The sequence below is a fragment of the Chaetodon trifascialis genome, chromosome 8 (genome assembly GCF_039877785.1).
Source record: "Chaetodon trifascialis isolate fChaTrf1 chromosome 8, fChaTrf1.hap1, whole genome shotgun sequence".
Lineage (NCBI taxonomy): Eukaryota > Metazoa > Chordata > Actinopteri > Chaetodontiformes > Chaetodontidae > Chaetodon > Chaetodon trifascialis.
The window spans coordinates 8143212-8161434 of NC_092063.1; the positions used below are offsets into that span (position 1 = coordinate 8143212).

General features: G+C 40.2%; 1 protein-coding gene across 1 annotated transcript; it reads left to right on the forward strand.

The window, feature by feature from the left end:
* The first annotated feature begins 470 nt into the window (after positions 1 to 470).
* On the forward strand, positions 471 to 3293 carry kcnk15 (potassium channel, subfamily K, member 15). The gene is made up of 2 exons (XM_070968616.1): positions 471 to 1236; positions 1457 to 3293. Exons 1-2 carry the CDS (start codon positions 954 to 956, stop codon positions 2455 to 2457), a joined length of 1284 nt encoding a protein of 427 aa, XP_070824717.1. The 5' UTR covers positions 471 to 953; the 3' UTR covers positions 2458 to 3293.
* Positions 3294 to 18223: the final 14930 nt, after the last annotated feature.

Genomic DNA, 18223 nt, shown 5'->3' on the forward strand with positions numbered 1-18223 from the left:
CATTGGTCAGCCTATTTTCTTTCCCCCTCGTTCTGCTCTTCCTGTTTGATTTAAATTGTTCATTCCGTTCACTTAATCCTTCAAGATTTTCACTTGACCCTTAATAATTATGATAATGATATTATTTTGGAGCTGTAAAAGGGTTATACTTTACATGGGATAAGATCATGACGAGAACCCAAAAACTATTTAGGCTGGGGTGAAGGATTTGAGCTGATTTCTAATTTTAGTTTTCATTGTTTTGTTTTCATTTAGCTTAATTTTAAAAATGTCACCAGAACAATACTTTTTTAACCATTGATGTTTTGGTGTGTTGTTACTTGTGCACATGTTTCCACATGTTACCTGGGCATTAGTTACTTCACCTCCAGACCTGAGAACTTACAGATCTGAGGACAGCTGTGTAGTGCTGTGCCTAAACGCGGTTTTCCGTGTTTCACAGCCTCGGGATGTCTCCACCTTCAGTGCGCAGTTTCATTTGCACTTTAAGTCCCACTGGCTGCTGTCCGTGGTGCTGAACCTCCCTCCCCGTGTTAGATTGGTATCTGCCCGGTCGATCAGGACTTCACTTGTTGCACACAGCTGCGATAAGACTGAAGATCCCTGGGGCCGAAGCTTACTATGTGTCTTAAGCATACATTATATTACACACAGCTTTTTATTGGTGACTGCTTTGCGCATGCGAAGAGGCAAGCTGAGGCCACTCGCTTCAGCAGATGACCGTGTCGAGAGCATCGATCGCTCTCAGTGCGCACAGCAGGATATGCGCGTTTTGACATAAACAAGGAGTCTTAACCTGGAAACATAGATTCCCAGGTTTGATTTCCCCACACGCCTCTCCCGCTTCTACGTTTCACGCAACAGGCTGCAACACCAATGTGGAGTCTACGCTGAAGAGCAGTACCACCTGTAACTGTGCCCATCTGCTCCCGACTTTCACGCCGACACCGAGGATGAAGAAGCAAAACGTCCGGACCCTGTCGCTCATCCTCTGCATGTTTTCCTACTTGCTGGTCGGCGCCGCGGTGTTTGACGCGCTGGAGTCCGAGTCGGAGAGCTCCCGCAGGCGCATCTTGGAGCAGAAGCGCAACGAGATGAAGAAGAAGTACCGCTTTTCCGAGGACGACTACCGCGAAATCGAGCGAGTGGTGCTGCAAGCTGAGCCGCATCGCGCCGGGAGGCAGTGGAAATTTGCTGGCTCTTTTTACTTTGCCATAACAGTCATCACCACCATTGGTAAGTTAATGTAACGCTTCTGTCATTGGAGATGAGGGATAATGTTTTACTGTGTTGCTATTGTATTTGCAGTGGAGCGTTTCCCTACATGAATGAACATTTAAGGCTTGTTTTAATTACTGGCTAATTAAAGAAATACACAGTTGGTCTATGTTTTGCCATCAGTGTTGCTACAGCATGCGTCACAGTGCTCCTCTCATTTCCATCTCTCTGCATTAAGGTTACGGACATGCAGCACCGGGCACAGATGCAGGAAAGGTCTTCTGCATGTTCTACGCTGTGCTGGGCATTCCTCTCACTTTGGTCATGTTCCAGAGCCTGGGAGAAAGGATGAACACATTTGTCCGCTATCTCCTGCATAAGACAAAGCAGTGCCTGGGTTTTCGACACACTGAGGTGTCCATGGAGAACATGGTCCTGGTGGGCTTCCTGTCCTGCATTGGAACGCTGTGTGTTGGGGCTGCAGCCTTTTCCCACTTTGAGGGATGGAGCTTCTTCCATGCTTACTACTACTGCTTCATCACACTCACCACTATTGGCTTTGGGGACTTTGTGGCCCTGCAGAAAAAGGAGGACCTCCAGGAGAAAACGCCCTATGTGGCGTTCAGCTTCATGTACATCCTGGTGGGGCTAACAGTCATTGGGGCCTTCCTGAACTTGGTGGTGCTGCGCTTCCTCACCATGAACACTGAGGATGAGAGGAGGGATGCTCAAGAGAGGGCATCACTGAAGAGAGACAGAGGCCTCTTGGATGGGGCTCCTGGTCTCCATGTTGTAGGGGAACAGGGCAGAGACAGCCACAGAGAGAGGAACAGGAGCAATGCGGTGCACAGTCATTGCCACAGTACACTCTTCCTCCCAATGGATGAAGGAACAAGCCGCACAAACCTCATTGCATCCCCAGCGGAGGATCAGGAGAGACAAAAGAGCCCCTGCAGACACAGGCTGCATTTTCAGATCAAGGCTGGCAAACACAGGCCGGAGTCCAGCCTCAGCTCCCTCTGCTCCTGCGTGTGCTACCGCTTGGGGATTTGTGTGATGTCCCACAATGAACACCACGGCTGCCATATCAATTCTGTGTACTACAACTCAGTCTCCTATAAGATCCAGGGCTGCTCGCCAGGTTCCAGGGACAACACTGGACTCTCTTCCCCAGGAAGCACACTCTCACCTGGGCATAGCCTCCGGGAGTTCCCTCGTTCCAGGAGAAAGTCAGTGTAAAGAGCTCCACAGTGAGGGAGCGTGTTTGCACAGAGTGTAAACAGTATTATCAATGACACTGTATTTTACACCTCTTTTGTGCATGTCAAACACCGATTCCGTTAAACCAATAATTTGTCTATTGTGGCTATTGAAAATACTTTTATTTGTTAAGCAAGGATGGGATTTCTCACCCTCTTTTTACCACGACGTTATTTATGTTAGTGATTCTGCTCTTTTCCCCGCATGTAAGCCAAAGTGCAGTGCATGCTAAGGAGAGTGTATAGCACACAGTGTGAACGCATGAGTGCTATGTAAAGATATGAAACAGCCGGGCTTTTAATCTACAGTTTTAAAAAAAGTCTTCTGGATATAGTGCGTATTTATGACTGTATAACTGTTCAGTGAAGGTATGTGAATGATCCTCAGTGGACTCTAGTCCTGCTTTAGACAAAACCCAAACTTTTTCATGCCATAGCTAGAAGATGTCATTACACTTTTATATTAAAAAAAAAGCCTTAAAGAACTTTGACCAAGCACATGAGGCTTCTTAGCTCAGTGAATTTAATAAATCCTTTTATTACTTATCATTGAGGGGGCAGAATAATGTTTCTGTGCATTGTTCAGCACTAACGCACTCTAATATAAAGAGATTATGATTGTACACGAGCGGCTCAAATGTAATGGATGTAGCACACAACGGATATGTAGCAGGTTACTAGTAAACTTCCAACAATCCTGGAAGAGTCGTCACTTTCCGGCCAGGAGGTGTTGCTTCCTTGTAGACTTGATTTGTAGTCAGATTTGATGTGAGTCTATTACAGTATTGTTTTATTAAACCAAAGGAAAGGACATTTAAATGTGAGTGTTTTTATTTTAATCAAAGAGACTGAACAGCTTTCGTTTCTATGAGGACGTGAAGCTTTTGTGTTAACTCGTTGACTTCATATGTAACCACCTTTCAACCAAATCGAGCCCACCTTTAACCTATAAGTTTGATACTTTTTGGCCTAATCAGGGAAAATATCAATATCGATATCAAGTACATTTACTCAAATATTATAGTTGAGTAAAAACTTGAGATCCTTGTACAGTACTTTCATTTCATGCTGTTTATTTAACTTCTACTTCACAGCAGTTCAGAGGCAAACATTGTACTTTATACTCCACTGTCTATATCTGACAGCCTTATTTACTTATTACTTTACAGATTCACATTTTACAGTCAAAACATACATAATATGTTGACTGATACAGATTAAATTACCCAATTTAACTAGAGTAGCAAAATGCTAAATATACTACTATTGCTCCTACTAAAATACTGTAAAAATGCTACAACAGTAAAATGCCCCTTACACATGAATGCATCACAGATAATAATGCAATAATATAACGTACAATACTGTAACTCTCATGGGGCCAATTTTTTTTTAATTATGAGTAGTTTGATACTTTTAAGTACATTTTGTCAATAATACATATTTACTTAAGTGACAATTAAATGCAGCACTTTTACTTAGAGGGGAATATCTTTACATTCAGTAAAGATACCCCCATTTCAGAAAAGGATCCGACCACCATTGTAAAATTCCTTCACTCGGGGAGTCCCAGAACCTTTATTTTATTACCTCTCCTAACTCTCCCAAGTATTCCTGTCTGTTTGAGATATGGAGTAAATAATAAAATGGCCATAAACAACAAAAAGAAAATACCTCCACTCTCGAGTGCAGCACCCAATATTTCAAGTCATTAAACATCACAACTGCTTTACTGTCACAAGATAAAAATCACATAATGTGTCATAACGTCTGCTCATTGCCCCATTTGCTATTTTTGAAACCTGCTTTCTGCTTGAAATGAGGAAGAGAAATCATAAAGTCTTTACGTAAGTGTCCCCAAGCATACATTCAAGCCATCTGTTGATCTGCTGGAATAGAAAGCTACTTTACATATAAATGTGAAACTGATTGGGCAATAGAATCTGAAATGGTGATTGGTTATGAAATGCCATCTGTTCTGGTGGCTCAGGGGTAAAAGTAGGGACATTTACTCTCTTCCTCACCACTTCCCATCACATGCTTTAACTCTGAACAGTTCCTGCGTTCCTGCGTGCAACAAGTCAGGTTACACACACACACACACACACACACACACACACACACACACACACACATATAAAGTGTCCATATTCAGATTTACACGATTTTCATCTTTCTGTATGATCTTGCCACAAAGAGTATCTACATTCAATAACTTTAACAAGGGGGCCCTCTACAGGTGGTAACACTGGAGAAATTTGAGGAAAGTCATCAAGACTCATGTAAAATATTTAGCCACTAGAGGGCGGTATATACCCATGATTTGCTTTAATTCAGAAACACTGATCAGCCATTGTTATTTTATTTTTCACAGAAACTGTGTTTTTGCCTGCAACCCTCTGTGAGCAGGTTGCACTGTGGGAAGTAAAGGTCCATAAAAGTCTGATCCTGGGACCTTGTGCTGTCAGGGCCGTCCTGATCTCTAGTGCAAGTCATTACAGAGCGAGTTCACAAGCAGCACATGAGTCAGTTTTATTCATATATTCCATTATGACAAACCCAAATTTGCCTCAAGGGGCTTTGCAATCTGTGCAGCATAACATTCTTAGACCTTTGATTCAGATGAGGAAAAACTCCCCCAAGAACATTTAACAGGAAAAAAAAAAAAAAAAAAAAGGAAGAAACCTCAAGAAGAGCAACAGAGGAGAGATGGACAGACAAACAACAGATGTCTTATGTACAGAATAGAAAATAACAAAAATCACAAACAAGGGAGAGACAGGAAGACACTAAGGGGTCTCACAAAAAGACGCCATTTCAGGGAGGCAGAACTTAATCTACAAAATTTGGTTCTCATCCAGTAAAACTCCTGGGCCACAATCACCAATACCAATACTGATTCTGAGAGTTTTTATTATTAAGAAGTACTATCATATCATATCTGAACGGTTGAATTATCAAAGAATTCTTTTTACTGTTGCCTTAATTATTTCATCGTGCATATATGCATTTTTAATGATGACTAAGTGTTCACTGCGTTAACCTTCATGACTAAGGAGGAGATCACTCCATGCATGCATCCACATTCAAAACACCAGAGAAGCAGAGAGTGCCTGCGCTACTGTCTCCTCACAGCTAGAAGGTCCTGGGTTTGATTCCTGATTGATGCAGGGCCTCTCTGTGGTGTTTGCATGTTCTCCCTGTGCTTGCATAGGTTTCCTCCAAAGGCTCCAGTTTCCTCCACCATCCAAACGAGTATCTTTCCCTCAGTCAGTTCCCTCGACAAAGGTTCTGGCTTGGAGCTAAAGTTGGTACCTGCTGACGTCACGGCCTAAAGCACGTCCTGCTTTATTGTCTATTTTCCTCTAAAAGGGACCATCATTTAAAAAATGAATATCATGCAGTATTGAAGAATACTTGAAGTTGGCATTTAAGAACACAGACTCATTAGGAAGATTCTGACTGAGATAATAAATCGAGAGAGTCAATTTCTCATAAGCTTAGATACAACCCGACTTCTTTTTGCAACCAGTTGAGTTGCCCCCTGCTGGCCAGTAGAAGAATGCAGGTTTAAAGCACCTCTGCACTGGTTTCACCTGGCAGCTCCCTCCACTATTAATCTACTTCTATGGATCGAACACGAGTCAGATCAACTTCTTTGGTACTGATCCTAGTGATACTATTATTGATACTCAAAACAAGGCTTAGACATCACTGAAGAGCTAAAGACTTACAGGAAATTACAGATGTAACTAAATGTTTTGGATAATTAGTTTAAGTGCACTGCTGTACTGTATGCTTAAATTATCCACGGACTCTTTGCTCATTGACTGGCCTTGTTGCCATAATTTCATTAGATAATCAATATCTGTCAAATCAACATTTGTAGCTATCATTTCTAATATAAATTAGGCTTCATTGTTCGTACTGATAAATCGATTCAGTTATTAATTTTCCTGGAACCGGTTATCAAATGAACTGCCTGAGTGGTACAAAGAAAATATTGGCACAAAACCAGGACAAAATTAGTTTACATTGATGGATTACAGCCGAGAGGCCCAAACTTTTATAACACAGATGCTAAAACAGTTCCAAATTACATGGCACGGTGCGCTATGGCCGGGCCACTTCACATGTTGCTCTCATTTGTCCATTTCCATGAAATCAGAGCGCAGTCCCGCTGCTCATTAGATTTTTGGTTCTTTTGATTTATAGCATTTTCCTTTGTACCCAAAAGGTAGAATTCATCCTGGTTGAAGTGGACTGAAACAGAGAGAGGTGATCTTTCTTTCCTAATACATTAGGGTAACAGAAAACCAGGAAAATTCCCCCCGGTGACAGAAGAATCCCTTCATCTTATGTAGCCATTTTATTATCCGCCCAAACAGTTTTAGGTTGTGTGAGGGGTTTCTTTTGTGCCCAAGGACGTGGATCAAAGTAAGGTGCTGAGGTACATCTCCTGCTAAAATGAATGATCTCGAAAGGGATAATTGAATACATCAAAATGAGAGCTGGTGCTGGTAGTCTGTGGGGACGTAATTATACTCCTGAAAATTAAAACCAAATCTTTATTGCCACTGCTCAAAAAACTCCTGTCTGATCTCTTTATTGTGAGATATGACACTGATGATTGGGAACGTGTACCGCATACAAATAACTGCAAACAGTAAAAAAAAAAAAAAGTTGATGTTAATGATAAAAGTAAAAATCCTTCACTTTTGACCCTGCGCACAAATTTAAGAATAAATCAATTTTCTTACGACTTAAAAGAGGCGCATTAAGTTGGTTAAGAGTAGATCATAAGTGGCTGCAGTGCACACACAAAGCTGAGCACCCTCTGAGACATGCTGTGTTGGACTGTACAAAATATCAGCCACGATGATGAATAATACCTTAGGAGAAGAAAAGAGTATAACTGAGAAGAGGGTAGATTTAGATTTAATTAGATTTGAACATTTGATAGGATGTTACATCGTTTTTCTCTTCTTTTGCATTTATCTAACCTCACTTGTCAGAAGGGAAAACATCTTTTACATTGAGAAAAACCTTCAGCCGTTCTTTGCTTTTCTTACAATGAAGACATATTGATAATCACACTGATACTATAGCAACGTCTAAGATAACCACTTCAGGAGCTGCAGTCGTCACTCAGCAGCTGCCAGTGGTTCCTTTTAGACGATGACTGGTCCGACCCACTGTGGTTCAGCCACAAGCGTGCAACTTGAAGTCTGGCAAGATGGATTCTCATGTGATCTCAGTGATCTCGCAAGTCCAGCTGCCTTGCAAGCTAAGCATTTATCAATCTTTGTCATCTTTATTTGTCAGTACAGTACAAAATTCTTTTCAATGTATATTTCATGTATGTTACTCATATACCAACAGCAGACTATGTCCTGTGCCAGTTTTCTTTTTATGTTCAGTTCATCCAATTTTTCTATTTTTATTCCATATTTATTAATTTCCATTCAAACAAGCTAAGTCTTAGCTTTTTGTTCATTTAAAAATGTGGATAGTAACAAAAAGCTTATTTTGCAACACAGACCTGAGAGTGCAGGAGAACACAGGACAGTTTATTCTCATAAAGTGGTTTATGAAATTGTCCTAATTTTAAGTCTTTATCCGTATGATCTTCTGATAATTAGCAGTACAGCACAGACTCCCGGTCTGGTCTCAAACCCCTCATAGTAAACAGGCTGCCGACTGATGTGCAGTTTTTGCTCTTAAAGAATTTATTGCAGCAGAACGCAGCGTATTTCAGTGACAGGTTTTTCTCTGCAGCCTCTCAGAGTTTTATGGTTTATAGATTTTTTTAAATACTTTATTACTCAGTTAACAAGATGTGTTTATAAATCAATCAGTGCAAACTTGCTAGTGATCTTTGAGATTAAAGGCTAGGACTGGGAGTGACTCAGAGTTGGGAAAGGCCCAGAGTGCTGCCGTGGGCAGCAGGTCAGACTGTGATTGCACTGGGGAGCATCCAGGTGTGAATGAGTGTAAGTGTGTTAATGTGGTCAGGAAGTTCCTGCAAAAGAGAGCTGAGCTCCCCGAATAATTAAACACGAAAAAGAACAACATACTGAGTAGAATTATTAAAAAAACAAAACAACTGGGTAAATCAATTGGAATCAAGGTAAAACCTTGATTCTGATTAGTTATTGCTGCATGCGATTAAAAGACATGTGATGTGACTCTGCAAAGAACCTTTTTGCTCCTTCAGGCTCAATACTGTTCAAACATTTCCAATACCGGTACTGTTACCTCGTGTTTGATACTGATTTCTGAATGCTTCTTTTTTGATACCAATTTTATAAAATCCATTTTAACAAAAAATTTGAGTGCAATTACTCTTTTCAAAGGATGAAGCTGTTCAAAGACCTCAGAGCAGGTGGCGAAACAGCTTTTACTCAAAGTGGATAATTGGAATAAATAAAGAAACTGATGGAATATCTGTACTGTATTGGATTACATAAAAAATATAAATACCTATCAAAAGGAACATTAATATCAAAGACTAGGGGCAGAAATACCCCACTGTAGGCATCTAGTCTGCTTAATCCAACGTGACGTTTGTGGTACTGGGAAATAGTGGTTGTCCAGGTTATCCATCCCAGCACTGGCGAGCAGATACAGGTAGCTGACAAGCAGCACAAAGTTTGCTAAGTTATATTGCAGATAAGAAACTGGCTGTAAAAACCACTGAGGTTCGTCTCTGTGCGTAACCATAGTCTGTATAAAACATGGACGTACTCTGTGATGTCACAGACGAACCACTGTGATGCTCAGTGACTGTGGCTACTGCCGTCGCCATCAGTGCCTGACTCCGTCGAACTCTTAGTTAATTCACAAATGGGCAACAAGGTGGTGCATGGGTGGAGCTGGAGTGGGCCAAATGAAGCCTGGTTGCTGAAACCTAGCAGCTAGCTGTCACTCAAAGCATCCATAGCCATAATTATGCAAAATTAAAGCCTTCATATAATTTGAACTAATGAGTTTTATAAAAATCCCCCCCAAGTACATTTGTCATTAATGGAGGAATTAGCTATAGAGCCCCAGACTGTTTTTGTCCCAGGCTGTAAACATGTTTATTTATGTTGTGAAGCTGCGCACTTTAATAAGGGGGTCTGTGGAGATGGGCTCACTTTTGGAGCCAGCCTCAAGTGGCCATTCTTGGAACTGCAGTATTTGGCAATTCAGTCAGAGCCCTAAGAGTATTGAAGCTCAGTTCTGGTAAATTGTCTCTTAAGCATTTGTAATAGATTTGGTGAATATCTCAGGCAAACACGCTCTGCTTTTTCCACTGGCAATAAACCGCTCTTCCTCTTGAATCATCATGTAAGTCATGGAAGTACACTGACTCACAGTAACTCAGAATGATTTGATGGCTGAAGGAAGATGCACGAGTCAGGCAGCATCCATGGTCAGCACTTGGAGGCACACTAACACTACATGGCTCATACAACGTGCCTCTAATGTTTGTCCAGCTGTAGCTTGTTTACAGCCATTTACCCCCCAACTCCCCATCCTCTTTATTACTGCCACAACTGGTCTGAGTATGAGATGGAGGTACAGCGGTGATGAATAACAATTAGGATCTTTCTGAACACATCCCACAGAAGAGGCCAATATCAATATGAGATTTTTAGATGCAAAATCTTTCATCATTTGTTTCAGCGCAAATGTTGACAGAGCACGCTGTAGCACGGCTCAAACAACGCAATAATTAAACACTTACTTCAAACTGATATGTGAGCAAATAAATTGGACACTGACACACACAGACACACACAGACACACACACACACACACACACACACACACACACACACACACACACACACACACACACACACACACACACACACAGACAGAGGACAAAATAATCACATCCATTCTGCTGAATTCTCTGCAGGAAAGTCATTAATGGTTTTAAATGAGGACGAGCTGCCACTGATACAACTGATCTGTGTGTGAAATGGAATTAGGTGGCTGAGGATGACAAGTGGAATCTTTTATAGCCAATACTCATTGCTCATTGTGCCAGTGTAAATGATGCTTTTTTTGTCTACTGCTCGGTGGTTAACAAATGACACTGACAGCTTATATTTTCTGCCTCCCACTGACATATAACCAATTTAACTGATATAATCGTCAATAAAATCACTGGTACATCATCTTCTCATCTCAGCCAGAGTAAATATCCACAGGTGAACATTCACTCAAGTGCTTTCAATTTTCTGCTGCTTTCTGATTCCACTCCACTACATTTGATTTCTTTATTTACTTTTTATTCCATAGCATAGACTAGTAAGACATAGTTGCTAATTACTTTGCAGATGCAGATTTTACACTGAAAACACATGACCATCTTAGAAAATACAATGCATTGTCACTGATTAAAAACTACCTAAAGATATAGTAGTAAAGAGTAGCTCCACTACAACATCAAATTCTGAAAAATCTGGGACTTATTTGCTGGAAAGCACAATGGGACCACAGCATGAAGCCTCACTCTAGTCCAAGTTCAATAAAAACTGATAAGACTAACACAGAAACTGACTATTTTCATGTTTTCTTTAATTGTATACTGAGGCATTTTCCAAAAAAAGACAATTTACGATATATTTATCTTCATAAATATCTATTTCGATTCATGACATCTACATTTTGGCCATTGACATACATATTTAAGGTATCTATATCTATATATTTAGCTCTATATCTTTATATTGAGGTCATTCGTTATATTTATCACCTTAAATTTTGTGTAATTTTGTGCTATCATCACTGAAATCCCAGATTTGAGTTGTCTCTAGCTGTAAATAACCCACTGAACCTTTGTTGATATTACCAGACCGTTTTTGTCAGAGTATCATCCATCACTGAGAAACATAATGGGTGAGTTGCCTCAATGTCAATTAAAAACACTTTTTTGGACTGCTGCTGGTATTGTGCCTCATGTTGTGACTGTATCTTTAAATGGTTTGCATCAATCGATTTATGATAATCTTATCTTTCTAATGGTGTATAACATCAGTTTAAATATGTAAACTAAGTGTTTGTGTCAATAGACAGGAATTAAAATAATCAACAAAGAAATGCTCCTCTCGGTGGGCCGTGGGAAAGTTAAGAGATAAAGCTGCAAACTCTGCAAGAACAAAAGCCCCCTATGACATCTGAATATGCTGCTGAGTCTGAAAACTCCTTCAGATGTCTTTTGGTGAGAGTGAAAAGTAAACAAGAGGAAAATTGTTGGTTTCTTTGTAGATAAAAGAGCTTGGTCTGTACCAGCTCTATATGGAAAGTGTCCTGAGACAACTTCTGTTGTGATTTGGCGCTATACAAATAAAATTGAATTGAATTGAATTGAATTGAAAAGAATATATTTGCTGTTTAATGTGGAAACAACTGATCTGTCTGATAACATGAAACCACTGAGCTGCAAAGCAAAGACCCGCTACTGTGAGCAGCTCTCTTCAAAACTGACTCTTGCAAATATCCGTTCTGCTCAGGTCTGACTGACCCACACCTGGAAAACCAGCTGCGAGTCACATGATCATCATCATCCCCACCATCTGACATCAGACGCCTCGCCAAAGAGAGGCAGATCTAGCCAACACAGAGGTTAGTGTGATATATGTGTTAAATAATTTAATATGGCCAGGGGCGCCCCCCAGGCCACCCTGGTACAATTGCAGGATGTTATATAAATTGATGTGGCCCTTGGTAGGAAAAAGGTTTCCCACCCCTGCAGTGGAGAAAGCATAATACATATGCCCTCCAGTGTACCCTTCCAGTGGAGAATATGCATTAATGTTCCTTTCTGGGTGAACAGTGGAGAACACGTGATGCAGTGCCATATATGCTGACTTCCATGCTAGAAAATTTTATGCGAACTTGTGCCCTTTTCCTTTTTTTCCTTCCTGCCCCTCAGACAGCCCGAGTCTTCCAGTGTGTGCTTGACTTAAATTAGATCTTGATTTAAAAAAAGAGCTGTCTCATGAAACTTGATAATTCCAAGCATTTTCTTCTTTGCTATCTTGAGTGCTCTGATTAAAATGATATTTTCTATTCCTAAAATGATCATCTCTAACAGTGCTTTTGTGCACGCTCTTCAGAATGTCCTTATCACATGAAATGCGTAAGAATTATATCACAATGCAAACTGTCCTCCCAAAAAGAAGATAAATGTTATGTTATAAAAGCCTATCAGGTTTTTATTGGCTGTACAAATTGCCAAATGGAACACACACTTAGGTCTGTAAAAACATAATTTTTAATATTCTTATGCTTACACTGATGCTTATTCAGTGTCACTGCAGAGGGAGAGTGATGAGGACAAGTCCTCAAAATCAAATAATTAGGAGCCCATTACAGCTGGATCAGACAGTACACGAAGAATTAATTTCCCTCTAACCTTGAAACATCAAAGGGTGTTTTGTTCATAATAAATAAGATTTTAATCATTGGCTCCGACTACCTCCCCTGTGCCTCCTTACATGACAAGTATAGCAGGATGGTAATGGAAATTCTTGTCTGATTAGATTTAAAGTTTGTGACATTAGAGAACAAAATTGACAAATCAATGTAATTTAACTGGTTTACTCAGATGTCACTGCACTCTAATGTGTTCTTAAATCCCAGTAGTAAGTGAAGGGTATTGATTAATTCATAGAGAACGAAGGAGCTGAGTGTTGCACAGGCTGTGAAGTGTAATCTTTTATTTCCTCACACATTCATTAAGTCAAACATTTCCACAAATTTAGCTGAACTCTTCATTCATCACAACAGAAGCCCGAGCGGGAAAATTACATCATGCAAACCTGGAAATGATACAATATAATGTTTATCTCTTTTTTATTATTATTTTTTTTTGCAGCTTCTTCTGATCTCATGTTACATCATTTCATTGTGATGATGAACAACCGTAACCTTTAGAGCTACAGAATTAAAGGGAAGCCTGAAATTCACATTGACCTTTGTTACCAAACAGACTATGAGTGAAACATAAAGCAGAGGAAAGAAAGAGAGAAAAATATCAGATTTTAAGGGAATCATACCTACAAACGCCAAAACAATATGCGTTTCCACATGTGGAAAATCTCCAACAGCTTCACTAACAGTAAGAACAAAGAGTTGGGACTTAAGCAACAGTTGTTCTTCATTACTGTCATATTTTACTGTATGAGCCAAAAATGTCTCACCATCCTCGATACACTAAGTGCACTTTCATCACTATAAATTCGTTCTATGCCTCTTGACTTTATACCTCCATGATAAAACAGGCCTAAATCATCGTGTCCTTGTCAAGTTCTCAAAAATGGCTTATCCTATCTTTGGAAATAAAAATAATATTTATGAGTTCTGGGTATTGAGTGGATGAAGCTGTTTATGGTACAATAGTTACAAAATTGCATTGTCATTATTCACTTGCTGGTGTGACATTTTATGGATATGGCATATTTTAAAGTGATCTACTGCACAGTATGAAGGCATTTGGAGCTCCTTGGCAATAGTGTTATGATGCAGTACAGCACACATTGGCTCAAAATTAAGCTCCTTATGAGAAGCTAGTGGCCTATCAAGCAGACGTCAAAATATCATTGTGTTGGGACTGTTTGTGGTCTTAAAGGATTGTCTGTGATCCATCATCACACTCGGCAGGTCTCTGGTCAGTGGGAAAGCAGATCTAAGGTGCTGTACCTGAGGTGCACAGCAGAGTGGCTCCATAGGAGGGCACTGTTACACCACCTTTGAACCAAACCCATTTGTATCTGACAGTTGCAGAGCCTGAGAACATGTGTCATCTGTCATCAGAGCTTGTCTGACCTGGGTGCGTACATTGCATATCTTTTTTCACCATATGCTTGAAAACTCAGACAATAACTGAATCCCGCCAATTAAAAGTCGATTTCTTTTGAGATACACATTAATATGTTACTTTTGCTGTATGATTTTATGCAAGCACTGACTTCCTTAAGTCTACTCCGTGCAAGATCTGAGGATCTTATGCACAAAGCACACAGCCACAGTTTCCATCACTTTAGAGGACATTACATTTACTAACATTGGTTTCATGGAGACTTCCTCAAACCCTAACCGCTACTTGCCTAACCCTAACCTAACCCTAACCCAACTCTAACCTTAAACCAAGTCTTCACCCTAAAATTTAATGGTTTATGTCATGGGGACTTGCATTTCGTCCCTAAAAGGAGGGTCAGTTCCCGCAATCTGACTGTGTAAACAGATTTATGTCCCCACAACATGAGTAATACATGTACATACACACACACACACACACACAGGCAGATGGACAGCTCCGTTCAGGATCACACCAAAGCACTTTCTCTATTCCTTCAGATTTGGTGGATTTGAGGCTTAGAAAGTTGTTTGTTCTGTTCCCTCTGCAGACAAGGTATCTTGTGCCTGTAGTTGCCCCAACCATTGTCTTCGTTGTCTTGATATCCAGGCATAGGCAGACTTCTAAGTCTCCTCCAATATGAGTTGTCAGGCTGTATTTGCTTATGTTACTCTGGGACACCAAACTCAATTCCACTGTCTTGTTTGATTTTGCATAAAGAGAGGCTGCTGGCTGCTCACAGGATAACGTCCTTGAGTGACAGCTATGAAGATGAGTGAATATATTTCACACATTTTGATATATTTTAGAAGTGCAATATATGAACACTCTTAAAAACCTGGAGAACGAGACTCCAATGAGCCTCAATGTCATTTTCATAGCCTTGTGTGTGGTTTAAATGCAGCACATATACATCTGTCTCCAGGGATTAGAAATGAGTTGCAGAACTTTTTGGCAAGTATGTTCTTTGAAACATAGATTATTGTAGTTCTTGTGTTTAAGGTACATGGGCTGGACGTGGCCATCGAACAGGCTGGGGGCGGGTCTGGCACTGTGTAGTTCCTAGAGCACCACCTCTTTTTGCATTCTTCATATAGGATGGAAATAAAGTAACGTTAATTCAGCATGATCAAAGGTCTGGAGATGTGAAGCAGGAAGCACCTCCTCCTTTTACTTATAGTCAGACTGCAGGGAGGATCTCAGTACCCAGGGTGTCATTAATGCCGTGAGACTTCTCAGACCTCACCAGGATCTCCAAACATGCGTAGATAGTACTCATCAAGGCATCGAATGCCCAAGTCAACCGGTGGAGGCAGATAGCCGCCCACCTAGAGCCTGGTTCTGTTTGAGGTTTCAAGGTTCCTGCTATAAAGGAGTTTTTCCTTTTCCTCCCTGAGATAACTTGTGTTGTGATTTGGCACTATATAAATAAAACTGACTAAAAGTGAACATTCTGCTATGGAAACACAATGAGCCGACGAGACAAATTAGACCCTTTTGTCACATGAATGTGTTCACCAATAGTTCTTTTAGCTGAAAGTGAAACTCATTGATGATTATTAACATCATGGAACCTAAACTTGGTTTCAATAATTCTCACATAAAATATTTGTAATCAAATGAGAAGCAATCATTGATAATTTTAGGGAAAGCACGCTCAAAACTCAAATCAGATCTGCTTCTAATTGGCTTTGTCAGGAATATGCACGTGTGCTTTGATTCCATTTGACTGACAGTTGTGTCAACTTCAAATCAACCCAACTGTCAGATTCTGATTGTTTTATAATTAATCGCTGATTCGTGTGTAGAAGTACTTGACATAACCTTTTCCTATCCCATCGTATCCACTTCAAACCAGAAGAAGAACAGACAAAACACAAAAAGGCTAAGAGTCCACAGCCACGCTAACGACTCTGAGGCTGCACTCGGGCACAGTGGTGCTTTGAGCTAAACGCTTATGTCAGCATGCTAACAAGTTCACAAAGACAATGCTAACACCCTGTTCAGCAAGTGTAATGTTCACCATGTTCACCATCTGGGTTCAGTGTGTTAGCATGTTAGCATTTACTAATTAGCACTAAACACAAAGCAAAGCTGGATCATGAGATTTTGACCTGATGATAGTGGTGGATATCAGGGGAACACCTTACTGATTACAGTGCATCCTGAGGGGGACATGGATGCAATTTTTATGGCAATCAATTCAGTTGTTGTGAGACATTTAATTTGAAAGCCCTGATGTGAATCTGCTGATGGCTGTAGAGGAAATGGCAGAGGATCATGAACATCATTAGAGAAACACCCTCTGGGGATCATGAATGTCTGTAAATATTCATGGAAATCAATACAGTAATTGATGAGATATTTTAGTCTGGACCAAAGTGGTAGATGGACAACAGACTGAAATTCAGACCACGACTAAAAATCGCTCATGCGAAATAACAAGTGTTGTTCACAGAGCAACCCAGTGCTTATTTAGCAGAGCTGGAAAATAAATACATACAACACAAACTAGTTACTTATGTTTATTAGCAAGGCTTTCGCTATCAGATCTCATCATCATCATGAAGAGTTTATAGGCGACAGTGTTTTCTTCACACACTCTCTGCTCAACACAACATAACAGAAAATATTACAGCAAACCCAAGTCCACTGTTCAATGTGGTTTGACTGTGTTAAAATGTTGGTTGTCAACTTTGCACTGGTCATCAGAGCAGATGGATAAATATCCCTCACAGCAACAGCCCAAATAAAAAAACATGCTTACCTGTTCAGCAGAAACTCGGCACGACTTAAAAATTCTTTCAGGTGCAATGCCAGCATTTGTTTTTGTCTTTGACATTTCTCTGTCAGAGGATTTCAGAAGGCATACTGGAGGTTTTGGCCTCACAACTGTCAGATGTTCTGTGTTTTGAACTCTGCTCCCATCACTTGAGGAGAAGGTGCTGCTTGAGACTAGATGGTTAGGAGGTGTGGATGGAGCTCCAGATGTAGTAGAGGAATGCTTTTGTGGCCTGTAAATAAAGCAAATAACAAAATAATCACAGACAATAATGGAAATATCATTGATTGTTTTGTCCGTTGATAGAATATTAAATAGGAACATAGACACAGAATAAAGACAGACCTGCAGTTGCTTATACAGCAGTAAAATGTTACTGCATACCAAAAAAATACTGCCTGACAAAAGGAAAAAGAGTCTAAAAAATATCTAAAATTGAATTTGGATGCTGAAGCGCTGAAAATGAATAGATAGATGTCAAGATTATATATTATCTCACTGAATCAGAAATGCCAGTTTGATTCCCAAGTTAATAAATCACCAGGAAAAAAAAAGTCTGTCTCTTGACATTCTGTAGCTGTCAGATCTGAAAGGCTTGGTTTAGGATTATAATGAGAAACATTCAAGCTTTTAAATACTTGCACCGTTTGCTGCTTTTCACCCGGCAGTACTGTCTGTGTGTGTGTCTGTGTGTGTGTGAGTGAGAACAATGTGCTTGTAGAGACTAATTTATTTTAAAGTTTTTCTGCAATCTCAAAGTGATCTTGAAAACACTGTGTCATGAACAGCAAAAGTAATTACCAGCTCTAATTAGAGGTATATGTACGTATGTTTTCAGCACATGAGCTGGTTTGGGTTTTTTAGGCCTTGCAGAAACAGCTGGTTCTCTCCACAGATGATCGGCTGGTTAGAGTGGTTTTACTGGCTTGTAAATGCTGGACTGACAATTGCGCCATGACTTGGCAGCAATGCAAGAGGCAGGTTCCCAAATCCAATTCTTGTCTAAAAGGTCAGGGTAAGCCCATGCTGTAGAGGAAACTTCATGGCATTAAATCAATCCGGGGCTAGACAACCTCTCATCGCAAACAATAACATTACAATTCTGAG

Excerpts from the sequence above, each read along its gene's own strand:
- kcnk15 (XM_070968616.1), top strand. The coding sequence starts at position 954 with ATGAAGAAGCAAAACGTCCGGACCCTGTCGCTCATCCTCTGCATGTTT. Across the intron at positions 1,237-1,456 it reads AACAGTCATCACCACCATTG|GTTACGGACATGCAGCACCG; the intron begins GTAAGTTAATGT and ends CTCTGCATTAAG.